Source organism: Peromyscus eremicus, chromosome 18, assembly GCF_949786415.1.
Source record: "Peromyscus eremicus chromosome 18, PerEre_H2_v1, whole genome shotgun sequence".
NCBI classification, from domain to species: Eukaryota; Metazoa; Chordata; class Mammalia; order Rodentia; family Cricetidae; genus Peromyscus; species Peromyscus eremicus.
Window position 1 is genome coordinate 20983846 of NC_081434.1, and position 24168 is coordinate 21008013.

The window sequence follows — 24168 nt, forward strand, 5'->3', positions numbered from 1 at the left end:
AAGAGTTATCCTTCATTACAGACTCAAAATTGTAGCTAATTACGTTGAGCTTACCTGCCACTTTCCATTATAGCTTTTGCCCATGCTAGACCCTAGAATCTTCACCACTAGAATGATTCACCAGTCATAAGTATTCAACTAAATAGAAATATTTATATTATTACATTGTCTAGGGGTTTTCTGTACTGATAATTTCATGGAGACACAGAAAAACAATCTATTGGAAGTAAAATCTACAGTTATAGCATACTACATGTCTGGATTAGATAGAAATATGTTCTATGATCGTAATGATACTTATGGGAGTTGTGACATTATTTTCAGCTTTTTTCTATTATTTTAGACAGGGAAGGGGTCCTACTTCTCTGTTTCTTTCTGAGGTAGTGTGAATCTTTTGTAACTAGATTTTGCTAATCCTAGAGCACTATGAGATGGTGACGGGACGTAGGCTTAGTGCACTATTATATTTTGACCATAAAGGGTGATGTTTTCACGTCATATTTTCTCTCAAACCTGTAGTTTAGAAGTTCCTTTGAGTTTTGATGCATATAGTAACTTTATAGGAGTTAAGGGAAAGATAAAAATGCATTTGTACTATAGGTAAAGAAAGTGACTTGATTGACTGATTATTCACAAAACTGGTGAAATGCCCAGCCTTATTTATCCTTCCTTGCTTCATTGTCTTTGAGACACTGGGAGGTTTTCTAGATATCACTCTTGACCATTTTATACATAAATCTTGTTTTAACTACTTGGTGCTTTATGCAAACAGTTGTTTGCTTGTCTTATTTTTTCCCACTTCAAAAAGTGAGGACACCTAAACTCTGGTCCTACATGGTTAACATGTAAATTCAGCAGACATTAATTCAGCTGAGTCTTTACACAAGTTCATGTAATAAATTAAGAGACAGTGAATTGTGCTTGTTGACTATATCTCATTGTATCCTGGCTGTGCCAGATACTGTTTTGGGGTATGTTATTATATTTTTTAATAAATACTTTAAGGTTTTGACTGGGCATGAATTATTTATAAAAGCTTCTCTGGAAATTTCTCCTCCTCCTCCTCCTCCTCCTCCTCCTCCTCCTCCTCCTCCTCCTCCTCCTCTTCTTCTTCCTCTTCCTCCTCCTCACCACCATCATCATCATCACTATCATCGTCATCATCATTATTATTATTATTATTGTGTTTGTGAACTCTTGGAGGCCTGAACCTGCCATGTTGTGATTGTGGAGGTTAAAGAACAACACTGGGGAGCCTGTTCTTCCTTTCCTTTCATCAGGAGTTCTGTGGATCCAGCTTAGATGCTCAAGCTCAGGTCGTCAGGCTTGAAAGCTGGTGCTTTTAGCCCCTGAGCATCTCACTAGTCTGGAGATTATTTTAGTGATATGGTCTGATCAAATGGTATGATGTTTTGTTTTGGGGAAATGATTCCATGTTATCCTGTTCCTCATATTTTTAAGAAGAATGCACATAAAATTAGTTTTAAATTTCCATGCATTTAAGGAATCTTTTGCCACACTGAGTTTTTAATATGTTAGTAATTATTCTAGTCAATTTCCCCAGAGCTATTTATATATCTAATATCATGGACTAAAGATTTAGGGAATATTTGCATTTGAGAATGTATTTTCTCTTTCTAATTCTATTTAATTTTTTTTTTTTTTAGTTCCAGGTGTAGTGTTTGATCTACAAATCACAGAGGTAGAAGCCACAGAAATCAGAATTACTTGGAGGAAACCCCGACAACCAAATGGAATCATCAACCAATACCGTGTGAAAGTGTCACTGGTGGAGACAGGTGTCATTTTGGAAAATACTCTGCTCACAGGACAAGATGAGGTATCACATTTTTCATTTCCCATTTTGCTGAGACCTTTTCTGTTGGTTCTTGGCAAACTTGCTACCAGGAAGTAAAACAGATTGAGATATGTTGAGATTTTAACTAGATCATAGTTTATTTTAGGACTTTTAATTAAATATTACTACTCATTTTTATATGAAAAATGTCCACTGAATCATCATACAAGACTAATGGTACTTCTATATGTGGGTTTTATTATTCTAATCTGGTTAATGAGTTATTGGGAGACAATGATTGTGATTTAAATGCTCTTTCAGAGGCTTATAATCTAAAACAGTTGCCCCCCCCCCCAAAGACTACTGTCCACAAATAATTCTGTCCTATTTGAACCTGAGAAGCTAACAGCCTCAGCACTGCCTTTTATTCATGAAAACTTGTAACTACATAGAAAGTCAAGTGTTCCATTTAACACGAGAGGCCTTGGTCTTCTTAATACATTACATTTAAGCACCATGGCTATCTTATTTTCTTCCTCTTCTCTTGCTAGGAAGTACAGGCAGCTGATGTGCGGCACTGTCTTTACTTCCTCAGCCAAGCCAGCCACTCACCTGTGAGGACCCTTGAAATCCCCAGACTTCTCACTTATAACCTCACATTGGCGGCTCCCTGGGCACTCCAAGGCTAAGTGTACTTAGGAACAGAGTAGCAATCAGTGGGCCATTAGAGATATATGTGATGCTTATTAAGAAATTGGCTTTTGCTGTTTTTAGTTCAGAATTGTTACTCTTGTACTATAGGGCTATTTTCCTTCTACCCACTCGCTCTATTTTTGGTAAGAGACTTCCTTTAACTCTGGCATTGATTTCACCATGGTACTCAATGCTATGTAACTATGCAGGATCTCTCACTCCAAGTTGCTACCCACATCATCCCCAGGTTAAACTTCAGTCCTATGTCATGTCCTTTCTTCTGTGTAATTGATGGTGAGTTATATATTTTCTGATATTCTAGTTGGCGTCTCATCAAAGAGTGGAAGCTTAAGCATTTGCTGCAGCTGAGAACATCTTAAAATAGATACGTGGTTTTCTTTGAACCAGGTGACAGGTTTCCCAAGTTTGCTAGTGGCATTTGTTGAATAGCCAGACACACCTGTTTTTCTCTAAAAGTTAAAAGGTTCTGGAAAGGCCAGTTGGAGATTCTGTAGCATAGTAGAAAGAAAATTATTATTAGAACCCATTCAATCTGCATTTAGATAGGGACCTGACGATTACAGGATAAAATAGTTAAGTGTGTAGGTGCAGAAGGCAAATGGTTAGGGCTCAGTGTCTGGTCTGCCATTATCAATGGCCTAATCCTGGGAAAGGAGGCCTGACTCTTCTGACTTGAGATGTAAGTTAGGAATTACATGATTTCCTATAAAAAAGGGTCAATGATGAGGACTTCATGGATGATATGTGTAAAGAGCTTAACACTGTAGCTGACATTGTAATAAGTTCTCTCCTAGCATTTGTGACTTGTTGGAATTAATCTTGACATTAGAACTTTCGCTCTACTAGACATTCAATTTTTAACCCCTTCTTAATAACAAGACCCATTCCATTCTTATTTCTGTAAAGGGATCACTTCTTGTTACATCAAATTCATTTCAGGTACTCTACTTCCTCATGTGATTGGTCACTGTGTTCATCTTGGAACATTGATATGGGGTGGAGGATACAACAGAAGGTCTAAACCAAGGGGCCTTGAGTCTTTGACCTGCCTTTGCTGTGCTTTACAACTGTGACCTTGGACAAGTCAAACTATAAAGAATTTCTAGTTTCATGTTTTTAAATGTGTGTGTGTGTGTGTGTGTGTGTGTGTGTGTGTGTGTGTGTGTGTTTATATGTGAGGTGTATGTGTGGTTGAAGGCATACATGTGCCATGCACTCAGTGGAAGTCCTTATGTGACTTCTCCTTTTTTTGTTTGAGGCAGGATCTTTCATTGGTCCAGAACTTTGCTATGTGAGCAAAGATGGCTAGCCCAGGAGTTTACTATTGGGAGGTGTGGCCTTTTGGAGTAGGTATGGCCCTGTTGGAGGAAGTGTGTCACTGTGAAGGCAGGTTTTGAGGTCTCATATGTGCTCAAGCAATGCCCAGTGAGAGAGACCACTTCCTGTTGCCTCTAAGACAAGATGTAGGATACTCAGATACTTCTCCAGCACCATGTCTGACTGCATGCCACCATGTCATGTCATGATGATAATGTAATTTTCATTTCAAAACCCCAATGACATGCTTTTCTTTTATAAGAATTGACATGGTCATGGTGTCTCTTCACAGCAATGGAAACCCTAAGACACTCTGCCTCCTCTCTTTCCATCACTGGGAACACTGATGCATGCCACCATGCTCAGCTTTTTGAGTAAGTTCTGAGTATTTGAACTCTGGCAATCAGGCTTTCTAGGCAGTTGCTTTACCAATGGAGTGATCTTGCCAATTCATGCTTCCCCTTTTATAATCCACACACATATTTTACAGGGATAGGAGTGTAGCATAACAGATAAAAATCCATGAATTAATATCTTCATTGATTATCTTGTTTTCTTGTCATGGGTATATCTCAGGTTAGGCACTCTCTCTTCCCATTCACCTCCGCTTCTGTCTCAAGAGCACTTTAAATCTTTGGAATCTTTTTAGGAGTTACATGTGACCTCAGTGTCAAATACAGGGGTTGAATATCTTTAACAATTCTCATGATATTAATGCATTTCTTCTCTAAAAGAATATATATTTTTCCTTAAATTCATCCTTCTACCCCTTACTGTACAGCATTTTATACCATTTTTTCTCAATATTTCCTCTGCTTTTATATACTGCAACTTTTCAATGTTTTGGATTTAAATGATTAAAGAAAACAGCAAAGGTAACAAATGTCCTTACTATTTTCTAGCATATTCATAGAGATATTTCAGAGAGCTCTTTTTTCTCAGCACTCTTACATCTCAGTACTTCATCTTGATTTTTTTTTTTTTTTGATATCAGGTCTTCAACTTACAGGTGTGTACCACCATTGAACCCTGAATATAGCCCCTGTTAAAAATGATGTTGTATTTTCAATCACTGATTCCTCCTTGTATTCCTGTTTTCTACCTTTTATTTCTGATATTGTAAATTTCTACCTGGTATAATTCTTCCAGGGTTCAAGCTGCCTAAACACCACCCCTGTAAAACAAAGTAACAGAAAACCGAACCAAACAACTCCCCCCCCCCTCAATGAATAACAAGATGGTAGGAAGCAGGCCTTTGGGATCCTAGCAGCAGAGACTGTAGAACAGAAATGATAATGGCATGTGAAGAGTCTACAGGCTACCGGAAGAAATCTGGGTAGGGAAATTAATAGTTTTCATGTGACAAAGACTCTGTCTGAAGAGGGGCTGACCTAAAGCTTGAGCACCAAGCTACGGGCTGAGGATTACTTCATCTCTTGGTCGATTTGGTTTTAAAACTTGTTTTTTAAGAAGAATGATTGAGAAGACTTTAAAATGAACATTAATGACACTGTGTGCCTTTTCTTTTAGAACGTTGGCACTATTGTCCTCCATTCATGAATATTTGAAATACTGAGGTCTTCTTCCACTTACGTTCTCCTTAGTATTCAGTAGTCACAGAGCCAGCTGTTTTTACCTTCACAGTGTATTTCTAATGCGTCTCTGTCTCACCCCTGTGTTCCCACCTTCACTCAGTGTTACAGTTTCTTTCCTAGACTTTCATTGTTGTCCCATTATGTTAGTTTCCCACTGTTATGTGACTGTGTGACACAAACTCGGCAGTTTTAAATAGTGCACACCTGTGCTATTGCAGTTTCTGACAGCCAGAGTGCAGAGATAGCTTAACCAAGATCTCTGCATAGGGTCTCCTAAGGCTGCAGTCAAGGGGTTCCCTGGGGTGTGGTCTTATCCTGAGGCTTGGCTGAAAAAGCGTCTACTTCTAGGCTTGTTCATTGTTTTAACAGATTTAATTTCCCTTTGGCTGTAGTGTTAAGGGCCTTGGCTTCTCATTGACTTTTGTTCTTAGTTGGTACCACCTTTCACTTCTGGAAGATACTACAGTTTCTTACCTAGGTCTGTTCAGTCTAGCCTTTTACTTCATCAAACAAGCACAGGAAAGTCTGTACAATGCCATGTGGTCGCATCCTATCACCTTTGTAACAGGAACGGGTCCCGTCTCAGCAACAGGAGAGGGAAGAGATTATATAAAGCGTATCAGAAGGAGGTAGATGATGGGTGGCTAGCTGAGAGGCTTCTCGCTGGAAATTTCACATACACTCTGGCCCTTAGTATATTATTTAATGAAAGTAAACACATGAGATCTGAGAACTGATGAGGAAGATGTATACATACATCCATGTATGTGTTTGTATGCCATCTAGCCCCTCCTTATAGCCAAAAGTCAAAAGATGGTAAAGAAGACTAAGACAGAACATATTCCTATTCAGTGATTTTAGAAATAAACAAAGATCTCAAACAAGAAATGCTTAAAATGCTTCTTAGGAACAAGTCAGGAGAAGGAAAAGTAGGGACAGGACATTGCTATTGTCATTATAATATTTTATCATTCCTTTTATTCCATTTTTTCCCCACAGTCCATGGACACTTAAGATGAAAATTATATAGAAGCAAAGCTATTCTATGCTCTGTCTCACTGGTCTTAAGATCTTCATTGGAATTTTTTCCTACTGTCCCTTTGTGTCTTTCTTGTTACTTATAAATAAGGATTATCAAAATAATATGATGTCTCTTTAGGATATTAGATTTGATACCTAAAAAACATTTGAAAAATATATTTGCAATTTGAATACCAGAGCTTGAGGACTTTTATTCAACTTCTTAACATGTATTTAAATCTCATCTATTATATTTTTAATGAACAACTGAAAATTCAACACCAACTAAGTGTTTCACCAACTGTGATGATAAGGGATAAGCAGTTCCTAGACAATAAACTCTAAAACATTGAGCATTGTTCAATATGGGCACACTGGTGACTTTTTTTGTGACTATGAGGTTCTATATATTCTGATAAACCCAGAATATACATAAACGACTAAAACATTCCTATTCTTTTATGTTTGAGGCTGAGATATTTGCTTGGTGATGTTTACTAGTGAGTCCTGCTCCCTGTTGTCCTTTCTAGACCTGTACTATTTATTATAGTGGCTCTTGGGGATTTGAAACCATTAAAATACAATCTAACCTACTCTGCTAGATTTATTGACTTGATCATATGACAATAGAAGGAAGTTGAAATTTCATAGTGTGTCAAGTGACATGGCATTAGTTTTCAGTATTTTATTTGACACATGGTATCTTAAAATGCTATCTATATATTAATACAATAATAAATGCAGATTTGACTTTTTGTTGTGGATGGACAGTTTTCGTAAGCAATAGCTTTCCTTTCTCATTAGTTCTTTCCAGATCATCTCTACCAAGTCCATCTCCTATGTGTATTTTGTAGTGTGACAACGATCCTTTCACCAAACTGAGTACTGTGTTCTATACTGAGTTAAACTGGAACCACACCAAGCAGAACTAATTTCTCCATTAGTGTAAATTTTCCCCTATTAAAACAAATACTAAAATTAAAATTTTGGATACCTCATTCTTTCTGGACTGAAGCCTAAAGACCCCTATAGTCATCCCTCCATGAAATGATGTTTAGTGGAGTATCACATTTTGATAGGGCCTGAGGCATCTTTTTCTAGTAGTCATCAACTTGGTTGCTAACATTACGGACTTCGGAGATCAATATTAATGATATCTTTTATCCTACTCCTTTCTCAAGGATATCAGTGTCTTTGCCTGGTGAACCTGAGGAGAGAGCTTGACTAGTTGTGACAGAGGAGGCTGAGTAGCTAGGAATGCTTTAGTAAGAGTATACTGAGCACAGACAGAACAAACCTGATTAAAGCCTGAAGCGTTTGCTCACCTGGGTAATGTCTAGAGTTAGCATCCTTTAGGATGCTTTCAAACATATTAATTATAAACTTTCCTTTTACTCCTTCTTTAAAAAATAGCAACACAGATGATGTACTGAAATAGGAGTATCTCTTAAGAAGTCAGACATTCCATAAATTCAATTCAGCAGAACCCCAGTGAGCCTAAGCTGATAGAAATCCCACTTGTTGCAATGAAGGTTATTACATGTAAAATCAAGTTGGTTTATTCAGGTGGATTAGGAATTTAACTCGGCAGACTTCTAGTTCTTTCTCATAAATTCCAAGGATTCCTCTGTAACATATGCTAGGCCTTTCATGTTGATGAATTGTGACATTCCCTAATTCAATGGTTCTTAACTAGGAGCAACTTTGCTTTTCTTTTTAAACATAGGGTAACCTCTGAAGACACTGTCCTTGTAACAACTGGGAATATACTTTTAGTAGGTAGGGGCCAGGGATGCTACTAAACATTCTGTAATATTCAGGGCAGCATAAGACCAGTAACAAATTTACCTAATGCAGAAAGCCTACAATTTTCATGGCCAGTCATTTGCACTCAGTAGGTATCAGACTTGTGAGTGTTGCATTGGGCTTTCTTTTTCCACTCTAGTCCCTTTATTTCTACTTATTTCCCTCTGCCCCTTTACACTTTTTAAAAGTCTAATTGCATCTACTCAATTTTGCTCTTAAAATTCACTCTTTTCTCTCTGGAAGAGCCTAACATCTAACCTAATGCCATTTTGAAAGAGACAACGTGCTAGAACTATTCTCAGCATGGAGAAATCAATGATAATCTATAACACTCTGGGTTGATAGGAAGCCAGAGTTCAATTCCTTGCCCTGGTTTGAAGTGGAGTTTCCAATGACAATTAGAATTGGGGTGAGGGTCAGAATCAAAAGCATTCATGGCAACTCTTGCATCAAAATGGCAGTTTGTCAACAGGTATGCTCAACTTAGTTAATTGTTGGGATGCTATGGTTGGCTCACCAAAATTTATTTGACATGTGGTAGAAACTATTGAGAGATTTAATGCAAAATCACAGTTCAAGGGGAAGCTCCCTGTGCTGCCTCATGGTGTTATCCACAGTGCTTCCTCTATGGTAGATTTTTCCAGGGCAAATGATTGATAGTGGGAACAGCTGTGTGGTTCCAGCATAGCCTATTGGCTACAATACCAGAGTGTTTTCTGAATTACATGTTTGTGGTTCATGTCTTCCCCCATTTCCCTGTAGAGTCAGAGCTCAAATGAGCTGTAAGAAGACAAAAGATCTTTACTTTGCTCTACCACAGGTTCTCTTTGTTAATTTATTTATACTATCATGAGGGTCATATAGGGGTCCTCTACTTTTCACCAAAACGTTTTTGTGGCCAAGATTTAGGATGATTTGTGTATGCGTGTGTGTGTGTGTGTGTGTGTGTGTGTGTGTGTGTGTGTGTGTGTTCATGTTATGGGTGAGCCTTCCCATGTATGTTCGTTTAAAAGTTGATAACAGAGATTGATATCAGGATGTATTTCCCAACTTATTCATTTAGTTCTAAAAACATTTCTATTAATTCATTGAGATTTTCAATGTATTTTGGTCATATTCACCCCCAACTCCTTTCCTTTATTCCTCCCATATTTACCCCCACGTCACTGCCGTACCCAACTTCATGTCTATAATTTATTTATTTGCATTTAATAACCCATTGACTCCAGTTTGCGCTGTCCATATATTTCAGGGTGTGAAGACCTGTACTGGAGTGTTGTTGTCCTACCAGAAGTCACACCCTTAAAGTAAATTGACTCTCTCCTATGGGAGACATCATCTTAGTTTTAAAGACAAGATCTCTCACTGAACTAGGACTCACAGTTTTGACCATGCTGGCTGATCAGTAAACATACTACACCCACCTCTCTTTTTATTATTATTATTATTATTATTATTATTATTATTATTATTATTATTTATTTTTAGCATGTGCTGTGTGAATGCATGTTCACATGTGTATGGAAGCATGTTTATGTTTACAATCTTGTTGAGGTCCAAGGTTGGTGGTAGGTATCCCCCCTCAATCTCTTTCACTCTTTTCGTTGAGGTAGGATCTTTTCAAAGCCCCCAGTGCCTGCTTAGAAAGCTAGTCCAGCTAGGCAGCTTGTTCTGAGGACTTCCTGTCTCGGCCTTCTGAGCACTGAATTTGCAGGCAGGCTACCATGCTGCCTGGCGTTTATGTAGGTGCTGGAGGGATCTGAACTCAGGTCCTCATGATTATGCAATAAGCATTTCACTGCCTTGGTTATCTTCCTAGTTTCTAGATGATTTTATTTTAGTAATGTTATTTTGGAGGCTGGAAGTTTTCTTAAATCATCTCCTCATTTTTTTTAATCTATCAGAAAAGTTGGCATTTAAATTACACATTTTGTAGATATTTCAATTAATTGAACTACTCTAATTTTTTTATCATCTGAGTTTTTTCTTGAGCATCTACTAATACTATTACTTTAAAAATACTGAACAAATTAATTATAATGGAGAAAAAAAACTAGTTTTGCCTCCAGTGGTAAAATATACCAAAATATATAAGGTAACTAAGAGGCAGATGTCCTAGAACATAAGAATAATCAGAGCACACATAATTAATTGATGATTAATTTTGAAAGCATAAGAGTGTTTAGTTGGTAAGGAATAGAACAAATTCTTTTAAAGGGGGTTTTTAGAAGTGAGTTTGGAAGCAAAAAAGACATTCACTAAAACAGATTTTTTTCAATACTTATTTTTTTCTTTAAAAAGTTTTATTTTGGAAATTTCAAGCAAGTATGGGGGTGGGGTGGACAAAAAAATGCATGGCAAGACCCTATCAGCCCACTCTCTAGATTCAGCAACTAGCACCATTCTGAATGTTCCCTCAGCTGGCTCCCATTGGTGCTGAGCAGCAGACGTATTTATAAACGAACTCCAGACTTTATGTCACTCTTGCTCTTTATGTCTACCTAGCATGGATCTCTAGAGAATGGGCATTTTCAACCATTTAATAATCCCCTGGCTACAACTAGGAAAACTACTGATATTGTCTTGGCATCATCTAATCTACACTATAATCAAATGTTCCCGCTCATCTCTAATGCCTATGTTGGCTAGTATGTTCAAATTAGAATCCAAAGTCCACATGTTGCTGTGATTCTTAACCTTCTTGAAGCAATACCTTTTGTATTAGTGGTTAACATTCATCTCAAAGTTAGCATTTTATGTAGACCCTCAGGTTTCCTGCATCCTATTTTTGTCGGTTATACTGCGTTGGGATTAACAAAGGAAAATGAAATCAAGCTGTCCCCATCGCCACCTTTACTACATACATCTGTAATGTGCTTCTGATATTTTCACTGCAGTGTCTGTTACCATGGTGGATTTGACATGTATGGATTTGATTGTGGAATGTAGGAACGAGGACAGTTACTGACAGTTACTTTAGAACTATGGACAGGTGTGTTGTGAACCCTGCTTGAAATCTATTGCGTTAAAAGTTTCTTTTTGTTTGTAATTCATTTGATTAAAGATAAATTATGGCATCACTAATATTGATAGTAAGCAGATAGCCAGCCACTCAGTAGTAATATACAAACGAGGATGCTCAGATAAGGAAAAAATACCCCTGCATTTAATAATATGCTCAGGATGCTCATTATCTGTAGGATGAGAAGTTAAAATATTTCAGATATGAAAACTTATCATGAAAATATCTAATTACACCATGCAGAAAACAACACATGTCTGAAACTAATACCTCCTTTCCCCCCCAAATACAGTACCAATCTAATAAGAACTGGAGTAACCATATGTTACCACAGTGCAGGGACTTAGTTGAGAACAAAATCTTGGAGAGTAAGAACACAATACATATAGAAATGTTATTTTCTTATAAATGTGTAATTCCCAAGTGACAAACTTTTAAGTCATGAAGCATTGAGTTTTCATTCTTTGTCAATACTGACTTTTAATTGCAGTATATAAACAACCCCATGTCTCCAGAAATGATGAACCTGATGGAACCAATGATAGGATTTTATGAGGGTTCAGCAGAGATCTCTCCGGACCTGCACTCTCTGGCTTCATTCATTTATAACAGCCACCCATACAATGACTTTACCGGCCGGACTAGAGCTGAAGACCTGAGTTCACCAGTTGGTAGGTAAAAATTTAATTCTTTCTGAAGTCATTGAAACCAACAGCTAGCAGAGGTATGAACCTGAGCTCAGAGTTCAACCATGTTATTAATGGTCCGTGGGCTGGAATCAGATATTTCTTTTTAACTGTCGGATAGCCTCATGAAACAAATGGAAATGCCACACAAGCAGCAACTGGCCCTTTCTAACCCATTTGACCTTCTTCCTAGAGAAAGTAGCACCCCAGAGTCTCTAGCCAAGCTGCATAGACAATCAGTTATTACAGTTGCCAAAGCAGGTGTGATGGGGAGGGATTAATATATCTTCAAATCATTTACAGGCCTCACAGTCTCTGCAGCTTTTGACGAATAGGTTTTCAAATGTCACTAAAGGTAAATAGGTCAGAAAGTTACAACTCTAGTGCACAGTGTAATAAACAGGTGTAGGTGTCCCTGGGATGTGGTGATGTCATTAGCATACAGACTTGCTCTTCGGGGTCAGTGAGTCTTATTGTTTCTAAAAGGAGAATGTAATATATGGTGAATTGAAGGTATGTGATGAGATAACACAGGACTGTACTGTTTCTTTCTTTTTTTTTAATGTTAGGGGGGAAGAGCAAGCTATTTCACTGCCTTTTCTACGATCCGGTATTTGCCTCATTCCAAAATAAAAGTTTTATGATCTTCTGTTCATGGTAGAATTAGTGAAAGAAACTACATTGCAATCAATACATCTTTCTTTTGTGGATTTATGTTTCTTCTACAAAGCCAACTGGGGCAACACTAAAAACTAAAGGACACACAGGTTCTAATACAGCTGCTCTCCCTACATATTTCAAATTTAGCTTAGTTTCTAATTGAAAACTCATAGGCAAAATTTATAAATAAAGTAAACATCTCAGACCTCTTTGCAGGCACATGCGTGTGTCAGTTAAATGTTAAGCAAGAATGTTTGCTGTGAGGAACCACTGGGACTAGTAAATGTATAATGAATTTTGAGTCCAAATAAAACTTTCATTTCTGGAATTCTACAATTAATACTTAGCATTGATTTATAATGTTTCCTTCTTATATTGTTGCCTAGTGTTTTCTTTCAGGAAAGAAAAACTTCAGCCAGTCTTGGGAAGTTATATATTTTTTTCTCAAAACACTGCTATCATTTTATAAAACATTATATAACAACTTACAAACCACAAGATATTTATAGATATTGGGGAGTCTTTAGAATTCATAAAATGTTCATATTTATTACAAATTGTATGTCTACTATTCTGCATATGAGAGGGTACAAAGATATTAATACATATTATTAGGTTTCATTGAGAAAAAATAATTTTGATTGTAGAGCCAAATATCTTTTTTTTCTTGTTGATTTCAAATAGTAACCACCAAGAATCAGTATATTACTGACATCACTGCTGAACAGCTGTCTTATGTCATCAGGCGGCTTGTACCATTCACTGAGCACACGATTAGCGTATCTGCTTTCACCATCATGGGCGAAGGACCACCAACGGTTCTCACTGTTAGGACACGTGAGCAAGGTACAAATGCCTTTCCTTTGAAACAATTACTTGCAAGTATTATTCATGTGATTAACCCTTTTACTTCGTCATTCCTATTAATTGTTCATTCTTCTTTTCAAGTGCCAAGCCCCATCCAAATTATAAACTATAAAAATATTAGTTCTTCATCTATTTTGCTATATTGGGATCCTCCAGAATATCCCAATGGGAAAATCACTCACTATACAATCTATGCAATGGAGTTGGATACGCACAGAGCATTCCAGATGACTACTGTAGATACCAGCTTTCTCATTACAGGTAGAAGGAAACGTCCTGTTTCTTTGCGAACTCCTCCTCCTCTTATAGAAAGTGTGCACTTCTATCCACCTTAAATGCTGCAGGACACATTCCAGATTTTGTTGATGTGTGATTCTTGGATATCTTAGAAGTGTTTATGGAAATAATGATACAACGTATTTCTTCAAAATATATTCACAAAAATAAAAAAGGCATTGTCACAACTATCACAGAAATACACTTAACATAAGAAATAGCATACATAGTGCATGAAAATAATTCCATATTGAAGACTTGAACAAGTGAATTCACATGAAAATCAGCTGAGACAATTCAGTTGACTCTGTGTGTGTGTGTGTGTGTGTGTGCCAATTTTCCTTGCTGTGTGCCAAAAATTCTTTTTTGTTTAAGCTTTAGGTTATTGCCTTAACATTACAGGAAAGTCCTCTGGTATCATCTGCATGGAAAACCTTGAAGCTCCAGGAATTTGGGAGACTAAGAGTATATGGAATCTGACTGAGAGAGCCAGTCTCATAAACTATTCACGTTAGCCCTATGGTCAATGGCACTTATCTAAGAATGTTATTTTTGGAAGATTTTAAACAATTTTTTCTGTTGTCCTTTAGGGTTGAAGAAATATACAAGATACAAAATGAGAGTAGCTGCCTCAACTCTTGTTGGTGAAGGTTCTTTGTCAGAAGAAAATGACATCTTTGTGAGAACTCCAGAAGATGGTAAGAATATGCAGTGTATTTTTAATTTAAAAAGGTGGGGAGGATGGTAAGGAGGAAGGAAGGAAGGAAGAAAGAAAGGAAAGGATATTGTTCTCTTGATGCCTCTACCTAATGGAAGCTTCAGTGTCTAGAACAATAAGCATGAAAAATAACATGTTTTAAAAGGTTTGTTCCATCCCTCCCAGAGCCAGAATCATCACCTCAAGATGTCAAAGTAACTGATGTGTCTCCAAGTGAAGTGAGCTTGAAATGGTCCCCACCTGAGAAGCCTAACGGGATTATTATTGCTTACGAGGTGCTTTACCAAAATGCAGACACCTTGCTAATAAAGAACACCTCAACAACAACCATACTTTTAAGTGACCTAAAACCTTACACCCTCTATAATATTTCTGTCCGGTCATATACCAGACTTGGCCATGGCAATCAGTCATCCTCATTCCTCTCTGTAAGGACTTCAGAGACTGGTAAGTAAGTGTTTTTGTTTGTTTGCTTAATAATTCTTAGCTATGTAGTAAACATAGTTGACAATTTAATGTTTGTATTTTTATGAGACAAAAAAACCCTCATTGTTATTTTTTGTGTAAAAGAAATTTATTCACTTTTTCTGGCAAAAATATAGGGGAAAGGCTGAGCTGTTTAAAAATTTAAAAATTAATTTCCTATATAAAGGATCTTTTAATAAAAATCCACGAATTGTTCAAATGAGGTCTTGCCTTCATGTAGGAGGGAATGGGAGATGGGTTGTGGGGGGGGGGAGACTGGAGTGGCAGGAGGAAGGAAGAGAGGGAAATTTGATTGGTATATAAAATGAATAAAAAATTTTCTTAATAAAAAAAAATACCAAAGACTCATCCATTGTGTCTGCAGACTTTAGGCTGAGTAGCTACTTGCTATTAGTTTAGATGAACACAGAGACACTCAGAAGACTAGATTCTAGGCTGAGTAGCTACTTGTTATCAGTTTAGATAAACACAGAGATACTCAGAAGACTGGATTCCTGTATTCTAAAAGGGGTATAAAGGTAGCAATGCAGAGTTTGTGCACAAATGTGTGTGATAGGACAGTGCTTAGGGAGCAGGTGAAGTTCAGCTTGGGTTTTAATGTTGAGGGTAAATAGGAGGAAGAATTTTGTAGAGGTTGTTGAATAGGCCTGTAGAGGTACGTGTGTGGTAGGCATACCCCAATTAACAGAAATAACATAAGCAAAAAGCCATTTGTATCACAGTTTCAGTGGTACATGAGCAATTAGCACAAGACAAACATTTTACCAGATAATCTTGGTTTATTGTTTCCATTGTGACATGAACACATATTGGAGTGATTACTATTAGGGCAAATCTGCAATTTATGCTAAGTGAGATCTAGTTGTAAAGTTACTCTTTCATCTGCACATTGAAATAAATAAACCTACACTGACTAGCTACTGTCTGAACTCCAGAAAGTTCTCATTTTGGAAGTCACAAATCGCCAATTATGGGCAACCCCATTTAGGGTAGTCAGATACAAATGTGAAGTTCTGTCCTTGGCCTTGAAAATCTAGAAATCTAGTAAGACAGTATACTTTCACTGAGAGTAATCTCTTGAGATTGTTGCACAGATTTACTCCGAGGAAATGTCACAACATTGTGGATACAGAATGACGGTCATAATTACCACTGCAGGACTAAGAGTGACAAAAGCAGTTCTTTATAGCTTTGAAGAGCTGCTACACCCTTGAACCAAACTTAATTGATATCAAATTACACATTGGCATGCTTTGTTGCTCTTACAAATATTGAGCCTAAAGGCAGAATTTTTTAGAAGAAGGATAATTGTTCTTTTGTGACTCGTTTTACTTACATTGGGCTAAATTTTTTTGAATGCCTGTTATATACATGTCACAGTTTCTGTTCATGGCTTTCAAGTAAGTTATCATCTTAATTCTAGAGTAGAGTACAGCACCGAGTTATTGTTTTTCATCATGAAAAACTGAGGCTCCTAGGGGGTCATTCATTCAGCAAACATATACAATGTTCCATAATCTATTTTGCATACAGCAGTATAGAAGGAAATGGTTTCCTTTCCCTCTACAGTTCATATTAATTGGTGGGAATTTAATTGCTTAAGGCTAGCCAGCTGGCAAGTGATAAAGCTGGAATTGAAACCAACCCCATTAGTCATATAAAGTCCATTTTGCTCTCAAACTACATGCTGGAAAAAAAAAGTATAAAATGTGAGGAGGATCTCTTAGTTCACAGTGGTTGTTGGCTATCTGAATTTTACATAGCACAAGGAAGAAAATGATAAAGTTTCACTCTATTGTGACTTTTGAAGAAGCAGGATGCTTATCAGATATTTTACTTCTTATGTAACTATCATATTGAGGACACCACAGTTTAATGATGGATTATAAAAAATGTTTTCTGAACATTGCAGATATGTGATATTTTACTTTGTATTCGTAAAGCACGCTAATTTCCTTTCCATTATCTGTCTTATGAGCTTATTTCTAAGGCAGGGATAAGTGAATATTAGAATTTAACTTGAGATGTAATTTTAAACGAGAGAATTTCAGTTCCAGAAAATATTTAAGAAAACATGTTGAACTTTCTGCAGACAAGGCGAGGTGGGACTATTTTAATAAAATGACCAATAAATCACCACAGATAACATAAAGCTCAGGCTTGATGGTAGGTCCCCTGAGCCCCATTTCAGGGTTCATTTATTAAGCTCCTGATAACGCTATGAAATAACAATGTGGATGGGGAAACCTACCCCTGAGCTTTCTGGCCCACCTGTTCTGATGGGTCACACTAGGCTGGCTTGACAGCCTTCTGGGAAGTAGGAGACCTCACTCATGGAGGATTGTATTTAATGCTCGAGAGGCCCACCCCCTGTAGAAGTAGTCTCTAGGTCTCCTGCACATTCTCCATCTGTCTAGATGAAGACAGTGGAGTGACACCATAGAGGTTTCCAGGCTCCTGGTAAGCTACCAGCTTTTGCTCCCTTGGCAGAAGAAGAAGGAGGGGTCCTGTAAGATTCTAGGAAACTATCTGAAAACAAATGAGCTCAAAACAGCTATCTGTCTATTCTTAGAATTTAATAATAGCATTAAAAAATAGATTTTTTTTTTATAAAAGACCCATGCTTTCAGTGAAGCTCTATGTACAACTGTTGTGAAAACTCATTGATAGGATAATGCTGCTAATTACAAATAAGAGAACTAATCTGTTCAAGAGCCTCATCAGGTTTAGAGAACCCGAGTTTATTTATGCTTGGAAGGAACACGTGGAGTTCCAGTAGGGGAGGTCAATCCAGGCTGATTTCGTGTTCATATGCATGAATGAGTTTGGGTGTGTGTAGGTATGTGTTCATTATAGAACGGGCAGTTTACAAACGAGGTTAGCTTTCTTATGCCTAGTACAGTACGGTAATCACCAAAATAACAAGAACCAGTGAGAATGACTCCTTTGATGGCACAGACAGAGTCTCTTTCCTTCTTACCATGTAACTTTCTTTATGGTAAGTCTTTAAGTAAATATTTTGAACTTTTCTGATTTGGGAAATAATGACTAATCAATTTGACACAGCCGTATACCAGAATTTTGAACAGAACTCTATGAATTTTTATGTATTAATGAAGAGCATCTTTAAATTTATCTACATACTTCACAATTTTATATACCAAGCATACTGTCTTCTGACATCGTTGCAATAACATCTTTTATTATGATCACAAATCAAATTTTATCTTTTGTTTCTAGATTTTGAATAGATTCAGTTTATTCCAACTGGTAAGCACCATTGTGCTGCTGCTACCATTGGGAGTGCTCTGAACAGTAGCTGAGAAAATTCTCAGTGTATCTTCACTCTCCAAAATCAGTGAGTCATTTCTCTGCCTGAAGACTCAGCTCTGGTTATCTCCTAAGGATGAATGAATAAAATATAAAGGCTGTCATGCTGAGTTCAGGGATATGTTTTTGTCCTGATTACTGATGATAGGCAAGCAATGCCCGAAGGACACCTTTGCAAAGTGTCTTTCAAAGTCACAAGTTTTACTACATTAAAGCTTTATTTCCACAGCATTTTAAATAGCTTTACCCCTCCTTATAATTAGAGGGTTTTTTTTTTCCTTTTTGAAAGGGAAAGGGAAATGATGTAATTATGTTTTAATTAAAATTATTACTTTAAAAAGAGTAATATTTTTAGTTAAAATATAATTACATTGGGACTAGGCTCTGCAAATTTGCATATTGATTGGTTGTGGATTTCTGCAGTAATCTCAATTTGTTGCAAAGAGGAGTTTCCTTGATGAGGGGTCAAGATTACATTTACCTGTAGGTGTAAGGACAAATGCTTACAGATGGTTGGTAGGGATTATACTAGGCATGGTATCACTCCTGTTGAATGGGTCTTAAGTCCATTTAGAGTATTGTTGGTTACCACCAAGGTATTTGTGCCACTACTTCATCTGTTAGGTTATTGTGCCGTGACGATTGTTGATGTACTTCATAGGCATCACAGTTGGGTAGGACTCTTGGTTGCTTCTCACCTTTGCATGGTGCCTTCTGGGACCAGTCCTAATGAATATATACACAAAACACTGCCATACCTAAGGCTCAGGGGACAGCGTTGAAGAGGAAGAAATACTGTAAGGGCTAGAAGATCAGGAAGTTTACTGTTAGCTTGTATCTCCTGATAATACCAAAAATTACACCCATAAAGTCTGGCCAACATGATTGCCCAGTACCAAAATGGGTGAAGAAAGCCCATGAAGCTTCAACCCTACCTGAAGAACTAAAGGAAACCGTGGAAAGCTGGGAGTGCAGAAGGTGGTCTTCTTCAGGACAGAGTAGACCGATTGGACAGTCTGTATGTTTTCAGACTGGACAGTCCTGAAAACATACATACAGGTAGCATTATATGGACTGAACAGGTTAGGAATATATATCTATATATATATATAATATTATAATATATTATATATTCATGTGATATATTACCTATACATATATTAGTGAGAAAAAAGGCAATGAATTTGAAGGAGAGTAGAGAGGGATATACAGTAAGGTTAGGAAGGAAAAGGGGAAGGGAGAAATGTTATAATTAAATTATAATCTATAAAAAGGAAAAGTATATCATTTCTCCTCTTCCTTTTACTACCTGAAAACCTTCCCATTTCTCCTTTCTCCTACTCCAATCATGCACCAACCCCTTACTCTTCTCAAATTCATAGCCTGTTTTCCATTGATTATTATTGTTTTACACACACACACACACACACACACACACATACACACACACAAGTATAAATATATAAATATAACCAGTTGAGTCTATTTAGTGTTGCTTGTATCTACATGATTTCAGGAATAACCTCTTGATGTTGGATAATTAATTAGGGGAGTCATGCTTGAGGAAGACTAATTTTCCCTCTCTCTGCAACCATTAGTTGCTAAAAATTCCTTTAGTGGAATTTTTAGGGTCACTTCTGCATACTATCATAACATCTTCAAATAATGTTACTTTGACTTCTTCCTTCCCTATTTGTATCCTCTTGATCTCTTTCAGTTCTTATTACTCTAGCTAAGACTTCAACTAGTGCAGTGAATTGGTATGAAGAGAGTGGACAACGTTATCTTATTCCTTATTTTAGTGGAATTGTTGTAGTGATATATTGTATACTATAATAAACTTGCCTGGGGATCAGAGGACAGAGCCAGCCACTAGGTTAGACATAGAGGCCAAACAGTGGTGGCACATACCCTTAATCCTATCACTTGGGAGGCAGAGATCTGTCTGGATCTCTGTGAGTTCAAGGCCACACTGGAAATAAAGCCAGGCAGTGGTGGCACACACCATTAATCCCAGTACTGGGAAGCACAGAGGCCTTTAATCCCAGGAAGTGATGGCAGGGTGGAGAAAGGTATATAAGTTCAGCAGAGACCCTTTCAGGTGAAGACTGAGGATTTCAGTCAGAGGATTTGTGGGGTTGGTGAGGTAATAGGTGGTGGCTGTGGCTTGCTCTGCTTCTCTGATCTTTCAGCTTTCACTCCAATATCTGGCTCTGGGTATTTTAATTAAAAGACCACCTAAGATTCGAACAACAAATTGTTTTGAATCTCTCTCCTCTTAATTTAATGTTGGCTATAGACTTGCTGTCAATTGCCTTTATTATATTGAGGTATGTTCCTTGTATCCCTAATCTCTGCAGGACTTTTATTTTAGTGGGGAGTTGGATTTTGTCAAAGGCCTTTTCTGCATCTAGTGAGATGATCATGTGGGTTTTTTTTCTTTCAGTTTGTTTATATGGTGGATTACATTTGCGGATTTTCATCTATTGAACTATCCTTGCATCTTTGGGATGAAGCCTACTCGATCATAGTAGATGATCTTTCTCATGTGTTCTTGGATTTGGTTTGCAATTGAGAGTGTTTTCATCTATGTTTATAAGGGGAATTGGTCCATAATTCTATTTCTTTGTTGGGTTTTATGTGGTTTGGCTACCAGGGTGACTGTGGGCTTGTAACACAAACTGGACACTGTTCCTTCTGTTTGGATTTTGTGGAATAATTTTAGGAGTATTGGCATTAACTCTTCATTGGAAAGCTGGTAGAATTTTGTGCTAAAACCATGTGGCCCTGGACTTTGGGTTTGGGAGACTTTAATTACAGCATCTATTTCAATAGGGGCTACATGTCTATTTAAATTGCTTCTCTGATTTTGATTTAACTTTAATAAGTGGTATGTATTGAAAATATTATCCTTTTTTATTTCCAATTTGGTGGAGTATAGGTTTTAAACGTATCTCCTTCTGATTCTCTGGATTTCCTTGGTGTCTGTTGTTGTCCCCTTTTCATTTCTAATTTTGTTAATTTGGATACTCCCTCTCTTTTTTTTTAGTGAATTTGTATAAGGGTTTGTCAATCATATTGATTCTCTCAAAGAACCAACTCTTTGTTTTATTGATTTTTTTGCATTGTTTTTTTCTTTTTGCCGTTGTTTCTATTATATTGATTTTAGCCCTGATCTTATTCCTTGTCATCTACTCCTTTGGGGTGTGTCTTGTTTTTGATCTAGAGCTTCCAAGTGTGCTGTTAAGTTACTAGTATGAGATCGCTCCCTTTCGTTTTTCTTTGTGTAGGCACTTAGTGTCATGAACTTGCCTCTTAGAGTCACCTTCTCTGTCTGTCCCATGAGCTTGGTTATGTTGTGTATTCATTTTTATTTATCTCAAAAGTCTTTAACGTCTATCATAATTTCTTTCTTGATCCATGTTTTATTCAGTAATGAGTTGTCCATATTCCATGAGTTTGCAAGGTTTTTTTTTTTCCTGTTGTTGTTGATATCCAGCTTTAATCTGTGGTGGTCTGATAGAATGCAAGGAGTTATTTCAATTTTCTTGTATCACTTGAGACTTGATTTGTGTCTGAATATGTAGTCCATTTTTGGAGAAAGTCCATGTGATGCTGAGAAGGAGGTATACTATGTTGTGTTCAGGTGAATTGTTCTGTAGATACCTGTTATATCCATTTGTTTATAATTTCAGTTATTTCTGGCATTTTCTCTTTCTGTTTAATTTTTGTCTGGATGACCTGTCTGTTAGTGAGAGTGAGATGAAGTCTCCCACTATCAGTGTGTAGGGGTCAATATGTGATTTAAGCTATAGTAGTGTTTCTTTGATGAACTTGGGTATCCTTGTGAGGTACATGGATGTTAAGAATAACAATGTCATCTTGGGATATTTTTCCTTTGGTAAGTATGTAGTGTCCTTCCCTATCTCTTCTGATTGGTTTTGGTTTGAAGCCATTTTGTCAGATATTAAAATGGCTACATCAGCTTGCTTCTTAGTTGTATTTTCTTAAAATATCTTTTCCCCAGAAGAGATGTCTATCCCTGCTATTGAGGTATGTTTCTTGGATGCAACAGAAATTTGGATCTTGTTTTCACATCCATTGTGTTATTCTGTGTCTTTTTATTGGGTACTTTGAGACCATTGATGTTGAGAGATATCAGTTAGCAATGTTTATTGATTATTTTTCTTTTCTGTTGGTGTGTGTATGTGTGTATGTGTGTGTGTGTGTGTTTCCTCTGTTGCAGCTTTTAACATTCTCTCTTTGTTCTGTATGTTTATTGTTTTGATTATTATATCACAAGGGGACTTGCATTTGGTGTTGTGTTTGCTTCTTGTACTTTGATAGACGGCTCCTTCTTTGGGTCAGTAAAATTTTCTTCTATAATTTTGTTGAAAATATTTTCTGAGCTTTTGAGCTGGGATTCCTCTCTTTCCTCTACTATTCTTACATTTTGTCTTTGCTTAGTGTCCCAAATTTTCTGGATGTTTTGTGCCAGGCTTTTTTAGATTTGACATTTTCTTTGACTGAGGTACCCATTTTTTCTATTGTGTTTTCAATGCCTGAGATTTTTCTCTTCCATCTGTTGTATTCTGCTGGTGAAACTTGCCTCTGAGGTTCCTGTTCCAGTTCCTAAATTTTTCATTTCCAGATTTCCCTCAGTTTGGGTTTTCTTTGTTGATTCTATTTCCATTTTTAGCTCTTGAGCTGTGTTAATTATTTCCTTTTACTGTTTGTTTGTGATTTCATAGATTTCTTTTTTTAAAATCATCTAAATTATTTTATTTTTTATTTAATATTTTTATTTTATAATTAATTTCACATATCAGCCTTCCTCCCTCCTCCCTCCTCCCACCTCCCAGCCCTCCCCCCCCAACCCACCCCCCATTCCCACCTCCTCCAAGGCAAGGTCTCCTCCTGGGGAGTCAGCCCAGTCTGGTAGACTCAGCCGAGGCATGTCTGGATTTCATAGATTTAAGAGATTTTTTTTTTTATTGTCTGAAACATGTCTCAAATTTTATTTTATTTTTTCAGTACTCTTAAGGTTTAATTCTCTTTCCAACACTAAACTGAGAAGAGATTTTATTCAATTCCTGTTTAATGACCTCTATTGTATCCACACGGCTATTTTTTTTTTTTTTTATTTTGCAATACAATTCAGTTCTACATATCAGCCACGGATTCCCTTGTTCTACCCCCTCCGGCCCCCCTCACCTTCTCCCCAGCCCACCCCCCATTCCCACCTCCTCCAGGGGAAAGCCTCCCCCCTGGATTGAGATCAACCTGGTAGACTCAGTCCAGGTAGGTCCAGTCCCCTCCTCCCAGGCCGAGCCAAGCGATCCTGCATAGGCCCCAGGTTTCAAACAGCCAACTCATGTAATGAGCACAGCACCCGGTCCCACTGCCTGGATGCCTCCCAAACAGATCGAGCCAATCAACTGTCTCAACCATTCAGAGTGCCTGATCCAGTTGGGGACCCCTCAGCCATTGGTTCATAGTTCATGTGTTTCCATTCATTTGGCTATTTGTCCCTGAGCTTTATCCAACCTTGGTCTCAACAATTCTCGCTCATATAAATCCTCCTCATTCTCGTTAATTGGACTCCCAGAGCTCCACCGGGGCCTAGCCGTTGATCTCTGCATCCAGATCGCTCAGTAGTTGGATGAGGTTTCTAGCACAACAATTAGGGTGTTTGGCCATCCCATCACCAGAGTAGATCAGTTCGGGCTGTATCTTGACCATTGCCAGCAGTCTGTTGTGGGGGTATCTTTGTGGATTTCTGTGGGCCTCTCTAGCACTTTGCTTCTTCCTATTCTCATGTGGTCTTCATTTACCATGGTCTCCTATTCCTTGTTCTCCCTCTCTGTTGTTGA

The 24168-nt window shown here is 37.4% G+C and overlaps 1 protein-coding gene across 1 annotated transcript in view; it reads left to right on the plus strand.

Annotated features, from left to right (window-relative positions):
* Ptprq (protein tyrosine phosphatase receptor type Q) overlaps positions 1–24168 on the plus strand; it is a 180351-nt gene that overhangs the window by 16584 nt on the left and 139599 nt on the right. Inside the window, exons 9-14 of the mRNA XM_059245319.1 lie at positions 1668–1840; positions 11763–11943; positions 13303–13464; positions 13567–13746; positions 14352–14459; positions 14645–14926. Of these exons, the coding sequence (XP_059101302.1) occupies positions 1668–1840; positions 11763–11943; positions 13303–13464; positions 13567–13746; positions 14352–14459; positions 14645–14926 (1086 nt within the window). The remainder of the gene's footprint in view (positions 1–1667; positions 1841–11762; positions 11944–13302; positions 13465–13566; positions 13747–14351; positions 14460–14644; positions 14927–24168) is intronic.